The 10,398-nt window shown below is 31.6% G+C and overlaps 2 protein-coding genes across 2 annotated transcripts; one reads left to right on the top strand and one right to left on the bottom strand.

Moving 5' to 3' along the window:
* Window positions 1–4,138: 4,138 nt before the first annotated feature.
* On the top strand, window positions 4,139–5,778 carry LOC139861467 (ras-related protein RABA5a-like). Its single transcript, XM_071849856.1, has 2 exons — window positions 4,139–4,580; window positions 5,087–5,778. Exons 1-2 carry the CDS (start codon window positions 4,241–4,243, stop codon window positions 5,416–5,418), a joined length of 672 nt encoding a protein of 223 aa, XP_071705957.1. The 5' UTR covers window positions 4,139–4,240; the 3' UTR covers window positions 5,419–5,778.
* Window positions 5,779–7,281: 1,503 nt separating this feature from the next.
* Window positions 7,282–9,568, bottom strand: LOC139861833 (uncharacterized). The gene is made up of 4 exons (XM_071850356.1): window positions 9,395–9,568; window positions 8,884–9,112; window positions 7,680–8,793; window positions 7,282–7,506 (listed from the first exon to the last, which is right to left on the bottom strand). Exons 2-4 carry the CDS (start codon window positions 9,103–9,105, stop codon window positions 7,493–7,495), a joined length of 1,350 nt encoding a protein of 449 aa, XP_071706457.1. The 5' UTR covers window positions 9,106–9,112; window positions 9,395–9,568; the 3' UTR covers window positions 7,282–7,492.
* Between the last annotated feature and the right edge of the window lie 830 nt (window positions 9,569–10,398).

Here is a 10,398-nt window from a genome sequence, read left to right on the forward strand (position 1 = left end):
AAATATCAATAGGTGTTGGACTATTTAAAAAGGTGCAATTCAGCTGAGATATATCAACTGTATTGAATCATTTAATGACCAATACAGTGGGGTCTAATTGGCTGAGTATTAAGTCAGATAATGACAAATAAAGTATGGTCTAATTGGGTGGGTCAAAATGTGTAAAACTTAGTATCAAGGGTGGTTGTAGCATATTGATGTTGTTTGTAGTTTGTGATTTTTAATTATATGCATGTTGGTTTGTTAATAAGATTGGAATTAAGGGATTTATTAGGAGTGATATCCAACAAGGGTTTAACTGGATGTCTGGATATCACAAGGGTAAAGAAAAATTCTCAAATACACCCAAGAACAGAAAAGAAAAGGTTTTTTTTTTTAAAATCTTATTAAAAGAATTATATAAACATATAAATTTGAATGCATATGGTTGTTTTGCAGGTCTAAACCGTTGCTTGATTGCTCGACCAACGGCAAAAGGACAGGTGTCTTCAAGTCTCTTTCAACGAAGTAAGAAATTAATAATTTTTTGCTAAACTAAACTTACAGAAATATAATATGATTTGTTGTATAAAGTTCGAATGCTTTTATATGTGATGATGACTTAATATATTTTATCAGCCAATCAGAAGCACCAAGTTTATGTACGAAACCAAGATGCATTATAGTGTTTTCTTCGTTTAGTTTTAAAAGTGATCAAAGAGCAGCTAAACGTAAAGAGGTAAGTCTGTATCATATAAGACTACTCTACTTCATACACTATTTACGCATGTTTAATAATGTTTTCATGTTATTATGTTATTTTTTAATCATTTATTTTATTTTGATTGATTTTCACTGTAGTTCTTAAAGAAGCTAGCAAAAAAAAAAAAGCAGCACCAAGATGGAAGAGACTCGACTTCAACCAAAACTGAAGGCTTTTTTCTTTTTTTTCTTTTTTTACCTTAGTTGGACACATAATGGAATACCGAATACATATACATATAACTATAATAAGTATAATATTATAGTTATATATTTAAAATAACCTTAAAAATGTTGTTTCCATTACAGGAGAAAGCAAGGAGTGGCAATAAAGAGTTGCGCTGCTGAACTATGCTAGAAGTTAAAGGTTAAACAAAAGCAGATAAGGTAAGGTTATCGAATTTATCGAATCTATCAGCTTTTCAAATGCTCCAAAAGATGGTGGCTATTACTATCTTTGGTCATTATTTGTTCTCCAATGAAATATATGAGCAGTTTATCGGTTACAACCTGAATTTGCTTCTATTTCATCACCTGAAGAAGCAGCTGAATTGTTGAAGCCATTGGTATGGCTGCTATTAGTATGACCTTATAATTTCATAACACTAAATCACTTGTCGTAAAAATTTACATTGAACGTCGAATTTCGTTGTTAAGGTTTCGAAATACGGCTATTAAATGAATTACAAGAAGTTTGATTTTGGTGTTGTCAAGATGTATCTTAGAAACCAACACATTTTAGTTTCTAGGGTAGAGAAAATAAAGACTTTGTTAGTTACTTTAATGGTTTTTTTAGCTTATGCTAATTGCATTTTTTGACTTTCATTTTTATTGTACTTTATGTGTTTGTGATGTTGTAGGTGATCAAATAGCATACACATTTGCTGTACAAGGTAAGCGAGTACCTTATCTCTATAAATAAGGTTAGATGGTTTCAAAAGTTGCTACACAACTATAAGGTTTGATTGTTTCAAAAGTTTCTTTCTTACCTCATTCCACTCTTTGTACATGTTTGACCCCTTATCGAAATGTACACATTGTGTAAAGGAGATATATCATGAAGTTTGTTGCGATTGTAATGATAATCAACTGAAAGAATGGTATAAAGTTCAAGAAATTGAAGAAACCATGCGTCAATTATAAATGCTATACTTAACTGAAGAACATATTAGGATTATTTTGACATCTAAGCTGACTAATTATAAATATGGAGCAACAAATATTTGGAGGGAGTTGTAGATTTGCTGAGTCTTATATGTTGTTATTTCATTCGCCCATATGTGATCTGAGTTAGATTGTTATTTTTTGTTAGTATTGGTATTTTATACTTTATTTTACTGGGTATTTAGTAAATTTAGTAAATTCTACTAATTCTTATTAATGAATGACTTCATATAACAAAGTTATTAATGGGTAAGTCGTACAAATTAACTTAGCTTTCGAGTATTCAACTTGGTGGCACTTAACTCTATAATTAAAAACTTATTTGTTTGTAAGAATCCTAAAATTATTTAAAAAATTATATAATTATCTTTTAACAAACTCGTGATATCACGAGTCATTTCACTAGTTTTTAGTATATAAGAGTTAATAATCAGATGAAATTGGCGGTGCACGTTCATTTGACAAAGCTTAGTTGGACTCTTTTTTTTTCTTTTTTTCTTTTGTTGGTAACAATATAAAAAGCCCTAATCGCGGCCCATTTACGCAGACGTGTCTTCCTGCACGCACGCGCCTTGTTAAAAACCAAAACCATTCATCTACTACAACTACAACTACCTGTCTCGATCTTCTTTGTTGTTTCGACAACCTTTGATTCATACAAGCTGCAAGGTATCGCTGATGTCCATTTTTGTTTTCTTCAATTCTAATGTAATTGACTACTATGTCTATTTATTATTTATAACTTTAACAACTATTTGACTTTATTATTTGTTTCCTGTTCATCGTTGAACTCGTATTTATGTTTGTAGATAGATAGATAGATACATCGTTGACCTTGATTGTAGCTAATTTCAGTTTGGTAGTCTCACCTGTTTCTATGTTTATTATCAAGTACGGTTGACTTTGACTTTCAAACTTTGATTGAAAAATGTTGATTGTGAATCATTAACAGCAGCAGTAGCGGATCTCCCTTTTTTAGTCTTTTAATGAAACAGTTCTTGATTTTTATTTATTTTGGTTTTATTTTTGGACAGTAATATACTGAAATTGATTAATTATTGAGTCTCAATGATTGATTTTGTGATTACACTACAAATTCATGTTTATGATTCTGTTGGGACATCACATCAATTTTCCGATCTTTTGATGAATATTTTCAATTTCAATTATTGAGTTTATATCAATTATTGTGGAGGGCCTCACACCATATTATTCATGAGGGTGCACCACCTACATTAAATTAAATTAACCTTCCATTTTTGGCATATAGTTGAGTAGTGTTTGTGAATACAGTAAGCTCAAATCATTAATTACTAGTAGTTGATAATCTGAATAAGATCCTCCGAAGTTTTTAAATTCGTCGAGCCAGTGCACGTATATAATCGGCTTCTAGGTTAGTTGCGTGGTTCCAGAACTTTCGCTTACATATTGAAATTGTATGTCAATTAGTTTTTTTTTTTTAGCTGGTGTGGTAAAATTGTTCTATTCACTTTGAGCCTCTTACAATATCATTGATTACACAATTGAACATGCATTTTAGTTGTCCTTTTTTTTTTTGCTGTGTAAGAAATGCTTGAATCAAATTTAATGAATAGCATTCAAGACCCATATCTGTCAAAGCTAAATCTGATTTTTAATCGTACGATTTAATTTTTGGTTATTTAACTAGCATTTACTTTCTTAAGACGTTGCGTGAATCAAGATTGTTAGTTACTGGCCTACATAAATCAAGTGCGCTAAATGTGGTATATGTGTTTTTCATCTTTCTTTCTGTTTTTGTATAAATTGTTATGTTAGGTATTCCTTAGCATCTGATTGTGGACTGTCATGTAATTGAGTACCAATTTGTTCTTTTTAGCAAATTTTATACCGTGTAATGTACAAACTAGTTTACCATTGTTTATGCATTTTCAGTTTTAAGGATATAAACGTGGCAGCGAATTAAAGGAGTCCGTTAAGGCCGGAGCTGCGCAATAACTTGGCTCCAATCACTTAAAAACGTGAGGACACCTTACACAATTGTTGTATCTTATTTTATATGATGCATCAAATTGTGTTATTCCGTGAACATCAAGAAATGTTTAAAAGTTAAATATAATGTGGGGATGAGTTTTCTTTAAGATACGTTTCTTTTTATTCTTTGATTACTTGTCTTGCCTTTGAATCTTTCCTTTTTTTTTACACATCTTCAATATATATTTTTATAATTATTGAACCTTTCTGATTAGGTAAAGTCGGATACTTTGCAGGATTTGTGTTACATCATTTATTGGAAGCAATATATTGGTGAATATGGTTCAATAGCAGTTTAAATTGTTAAAGACGAGGATAGGAGATGGCGTTTTATTCCCAAGAAGATTCTGGAGAAGATTATTTGTTTAAGATTGTTCTTATTGGTGACTCAGCTGTCGGGAAATCGAATTTACTTGCTAGATTTGCTAGAGATGAGTTTTATCCGAATTCAAAATCCACAATAGGAGTAGAATTTCAAACGCAGAAGATTGAAATTAAAGGAAAAGAAATTAAGGCCCAAATATGGGACACGGCTGGTCAAGAACGGTTCAGAGCGGTTACATCTGCTTATTACAGAGGTGCGGTTGGTGCACTGTTGGTCTATGATATCAGTAGACGCCGAACGTTTGATAGCATTGGCAGATGGCTTAATGAACTTCACAGTAAGTATTTACTCTCCCAAAATAACTGTTCCAGTTTGACTTCTAAAGTCTTTCTTATTCAACTTTGACTTTAAATATATTTTTTCCTTTACATAATATTTGATGAAATGAAAATCATGCCAATGTTATTTAATAGACAAAATATCACGAATGGTCCCTGTGATTTGTATCGGATTACACTCATGGTCACTGTGCTCTTTTTTATCAACCGTCTAAGTGATTTGCATTTAAATCACCGGTGGTCTTGTGGTACGCATTTTTTTTTTTTTGTCAAGGATGGTCCTTTTGGTTTGTACCACAGGGACCTTCGGTGATTCAAGTACAAATCACAGGGACCATCCATGACTGGAAAAAAGTACAGGGACCGTCGGTAATTTCTGATACAAACCAGAGGAACCATCCGTGATATTTTGTGTATCTAATATCAGAAATTAAGTTTACGACACATCTTTAAATTTTCTGAATTTTTGACTTCGAAAAGTTAATTTTTTTTTGTTGATGTGCAGCTCACTCGGATATGAATGTAGTTTCAATACTTGTTGGGAACAAGTCGGACCTTAAAGACACAAGGGAGGTTTCTACAGAGGAAGGCAAATTGTTGGCCGAATCAGAGGGCTTATTTTTCATGGAAACTTCAGCCCTCGAATCATCTAATGTGACTGCGGCGTTTGAAACCGTTGTAAGAGAGATATACAACATATTGAGCAGAAAGGTTATGCAATCCCTGGATCTGAAGAAACCCGATTCGTCTTTATCAGGAAGTGGTAAAACTGTCGTTTTGGAAACTGACTCAGACCAGGAGATAGTATCTAAGAAAGCATGGTGTTGTTCGTCATAATTGATATGAAGTAAATTTTCATATCCTATCCTGAATATTGAATGTTTTTGATCCGTGATTCTTTTATTAAGTTCTTTTATAAGGTTAGACTGGATTGAAAGATAATGTATATGATGTGAGTTTTACGAAAAAGAAAAGATGAGGGATATCGTTGTTGTGGTATTTCATTTTGTTCGACCGAGTTGATAATTTGCGTTCCCTCGTCTACTAAAACAAGCGAGGCGTGTTAGACCTTCAAGTGATCTTTTGCAACCGCATGATTCAAGTTGACATTCTCTAATTACATTTATTTCTTCAAATTATTTCATTGATTACAAAAAAGGTGTATTCTAGTTCTAGCTGAGAATGGACCTGTTTTGATATGAGTCATTAGTGTTTTATACTTAATAACATGAATGTGTATGGTTCTTTTAATAGCTTTGTTGTTCATATTCGTTTAATTAACTTTGGTGTAAGGTTATTCTTAAAATACATGATCAGAATAAAAAGATATGTTCATTTCTTTTTATGTTTGTGTATATATATGCGTCCATTAATATGACAAATGAATACAAAAAATCAATAAACTCGTACTTATGTGGCCTATGTAACAGTGTGGTGGTTCCATCTTTGTGTATATGTAGATTATTGCTCACATCCGTTAACTAAGATACAAAAAACAGTAAACTCTCAGATCATTGTTACGTCAGCACTTCTTTTTTCAACAGATAGTGAACATGAAGTTTTTTGAGTCCCATTTATTATTGAAACAATCATTAATTTTTAAGATGAAATGTTAAAATCAAATGAAACCCCTCTCGCTTGTTGTACCTTTTGGGATGTCTTTATCTTTATCTCTTCTCGTTGTTGTCTTTATTATCAACCTTTGTTAAAAGTTACTCATAAAAATTCATATTTTTCAAAGAAAAAATGTAAAAAAGTAAAAAATCCTCTCATATATTGTGAAAAAAAAAAAAAAAAAAAAAAAAAAAAAAAAAAAAACTATACTCCCCGTTTCAAGTAAACCTTTACATTACTTTTTTTAATAAGTCCATCCACTTTAAAAAATCAACTAACATGTTTACCATTTTATTCTTCTCTTGAAAAGGTACGTCAGATGATTAGAGTAGACAACTGATAACCAAAAGGTGAAAAATTTACAATTCTCTTAAAAATCAAGTATAACTTGTTTTGTGGACATTTAAGTTGAAACGCTGAGAGTAGCTAGTGATAGAAATTGGTCCACGAGAAGACATTAGCTTTTATTTGACTTGCGAAAACAATTAAATAAGGAGCCTATCCATTTTGTGGATTGGATAAGCCTCAAAATCGGCCACCCATTAGGACATGAATATACGATATATTCATTTGCATTTTGATATGTCAAATCACAGAATTTGCGGTTTAATTTTTTTTTTTGAAAAGCGAATTTGCGGTTTAATAAACGTCACTAAATATCAATATTATATATTTGTAACCCATACCTCTTCACAAGACTTACAATGGAGAAGAACAGATCAGAGGAAATTATATAAAACACCTTCCATATTAAAGTTTTTTAGTAAAAAGTGAAAAACAAACTTTTCAACAGCTTTTTAATATATGCTCTTCTGCCGTTATAAAAGATAATAAAAACTGGTAGTAATTTTTTAGTACTTACACATTTTTTGAATAGTTATATTTTCAAGTAACGCATTATATAATTAAAAAAATCAATTATATCAAGATAATGAAATAAACATAAAGAATTAACGAAACAACAAAGCACCATATAAATTACAGTTGAATAATCAAAGTACAAGTTTGCTAGAAATTGCAGTTGAGAGATCTATAAACAAAGAAACTTAAATCGAACAGGAAAACATAACATTTTTTCACCATCTTCATGTTACCAATGACACTATATATGTACTCCCAAATTCCAGTTTTACACCTCATATCAAATCACATTAGAGAAAAAAAAGGCTATTTAAAATTCAAAAAAACACGTATACAGCAAACGCTTCGATAACCTCTAACCACATTTACGACGTTCTACCAACTGATATGTATCGAGTAATTCACATTAATCCTCAAGGTTTAATTCACAACCTTTCTAAGCAGCAATTCCTGAAAATTTAGTATTAGCTTATTAAAGCAACATGTAAATGTCATAAAAAGTATAAACTAACAACAGATGCTTAAATAAATATCGGTATAAAACTATAAATAAGCACACATATATAACATAATAAGAAACGAGTAAGCTGAAATCATTTAAAGAAAGGCATGTATATATGTACCTCTATTTGAGCTATTTGCAACACTATATCCATCCGTCTTTTTTTGCACACCATCCAAATCTCTACCACCTCCAATACCATAACTAAACAATCCCGAAACTTCAATATCAGGAGACAACGAGCTCCAAGTGGGGTCCGTGTAAAACGAAGATTCACCATTAACACCAAAATCACCAAACGAGGAAGAAGCAGATGCAACACTATTACCATTTTTCCTCCCATACCCAATTGCATTTAATCCATTACTTCCACCAATAAACTTAGAACCACCACTTTCATCATAACCATAATCACCCCAAATCGCTCCAAAACTACCAAAACCATCATTACTTGAATTTTTTAAACCGTTAGTGTAACTTTTATTTCCAATTCCCCATATGTCATTATTAGTCGGCTTTAACAAAACATCATTTGAATCCTCACCTGTACCACCATATCCTATTATCCCAGTAAACCTACTATAAGTGGGGTCCACCGTACGCCCAAATCCAATATTAGAACTGAAGTTTCCATTTCTGTTTCCTCCATTGTTGAATCCTAAAACTGAATCAGAATTGGGACCGATACTGTCATGGGTCAATGGGCCAAATGGGGAGTAGCTATCTTGACCCAAACTAAAAGGACTAAATCTACCATCAATTCTAACTCCATAACGTCCTAATGAACTTGGACTAAATCCGTGAACATAATCGTTAATATAACTACTTGCGTTACGTAAACCATAATTATATCCACTAATATTACTTCTGTTTGGACTATGTGACGACTCTTTAGGTACGGCCCGTTTCACTTCAACCATCTTACCATTAATTTCATGAAACGTTTTTTGCAACACTCTATCAACAGATTCCTCTGAATCATAAGTTATGAACCCAAAACCTCTAGGCCTTTGAGTATTGTGATCATACATCACAACAACGTCCGTGGTTGACCCGAATTGGTCAAAGTAGTTCTTGAAATCAGTCTCCGTTACAGTAGACGCTAACCCACCTACGAAAATCTTTTTCGTGCGTGTGGGACCAGGCGAACCTTGAATGCTGCTGCTGTTGCTTCCATTAGTTCTGTTGTTGAAAACTTGTTGATCATCGCGTGGGACCGCCTTTTTCGCCTCCACCTGTTCAAAACTCATATATCAATCAATCAATCAATCAATTTCATAAAATGGTAAATTCAATTGGGATTAAGGATGATAATTTGAACTTACTGTTCGACCGTCAATAATGTGTTTATGTTTGACAACTGATTGAGCAACAGCAGGGTCAGAGAAAACAACAAAACCGAAACCACGTGCACGACCAGTGGTTCGATCTTTCATAATAACAGCTTCGATAACATGTCCGAAACATTGAAAATAATCCTTTAAACGTTCCTCATTTGTGTCCCATGATATACCACCGATGAACAATTTACCAGGATCCATTTCCATTATGCTACTGCACAATCCAACACGTGTAATTTCAGTAACATCAATGATACAGTACAGATCTAATTATTCGTATACATAAATATATTTGTACATCAAACAATGAAATTAGATGGATGCAATGATATCATAATGCTGATTGAATTCACATAAAGTAAGAATTTTGATTATAAAAAAGGTAACAAAAAATTAAGTAGTCTACAATTTGAGAATTCGTACAAGTAAGAAGTAGTATGATAATTAAGCAATTGTGAAGTGATGTAAATATAAAGATGTGTTGATTGTTACATACCCAGATGAGAAATTGATTGAACAATGTACAGAGGAGATCTGATTCTGTTGGATTGATGAAGATGATAAAAAGAGAGGGCGATAGACGCCCCGTTTGAATAGAAGATTGTTGTATTATTTGTATTTAGTGTTCAGATAATGATGAAGATGATGAACAAAGAGAGAATGAGAGAAGATCAACGTCTGTATATTTATATATTTAAAAAATATAAATTATAAATATATTTATATTTACAAATTAAGACAGAAGGAACAAGCAACCATGAGGGAGATAGCCCTTTGAAGTTTGGACGACCGTGAAGTTGGTTGTATTTTTTTATTTTATTTATTTTACTAAACAAAAAGGGTTGTAACCAGTTAAATGACGCTTATTATTACAATTTGTACATCGTTAATACACCTTAAATAATTGTACATTTGTGTAACCATTGTCACTAAAGTCCCGTTTATTTTTTTTATATTAGGTCATATTGTTTGAATAAATATATAACGTCTATAACAGATAAATAATTAAGAAATCAAATTATTGTCTGTTTTATGCACTTGATAATCATCAAGATATAATTGAATTGAATTCACCAAAATAATCCTCCATGTGAATCAGTTGAGCAAACAGTTAAAAACAAATTTAAAAAGTAAGGACCTAAACAAAATTTTCACGTTATTGAAATCTTTTAACTAAGATATTATTATCAATTAAGTCATAAACAAACATTCGTCAATAACTAATCGTTATGTACAATTGTTTATAGCGCGTTAATGACATCTCTAAAATCGATCGCAAAACATTATAGAGTACAACAACACATTTTAGAGAGTATTTTCAATAAAATTAGGCTTGTTAAAAAGGAAAATTTTATATTATATTTTATATTATTATTTATAATTTATAATAGTTATGATAAGAGATTGTAAAATAAACCTCAAATTAAAGAAATTTGGAAAATATCGGAAGTAATATTAATTATATATGTGTAACCTTTTGATGTGTGAAAAATACTTGGT

Source organism: Rutidosis leptorrhynchoides, chromosome 8, assembly GCF_046630445.1.
Source record: "Rutidosis leptorrhynchoides isolate AG116_Rl617_1_P2 chromosome 8, CSIRO_AGI_Rlap_v1, whole genome shotgun sequence".
In the NCBI taxonomy this organism is placed as follows: domain Eukaryota; kingdom Viridiplantae; phylum Streptophyta; class Magnoliopsida; order Asterales; family Asteraceae; genus Rutidosis; species Rutidosis leptorrhynchoides.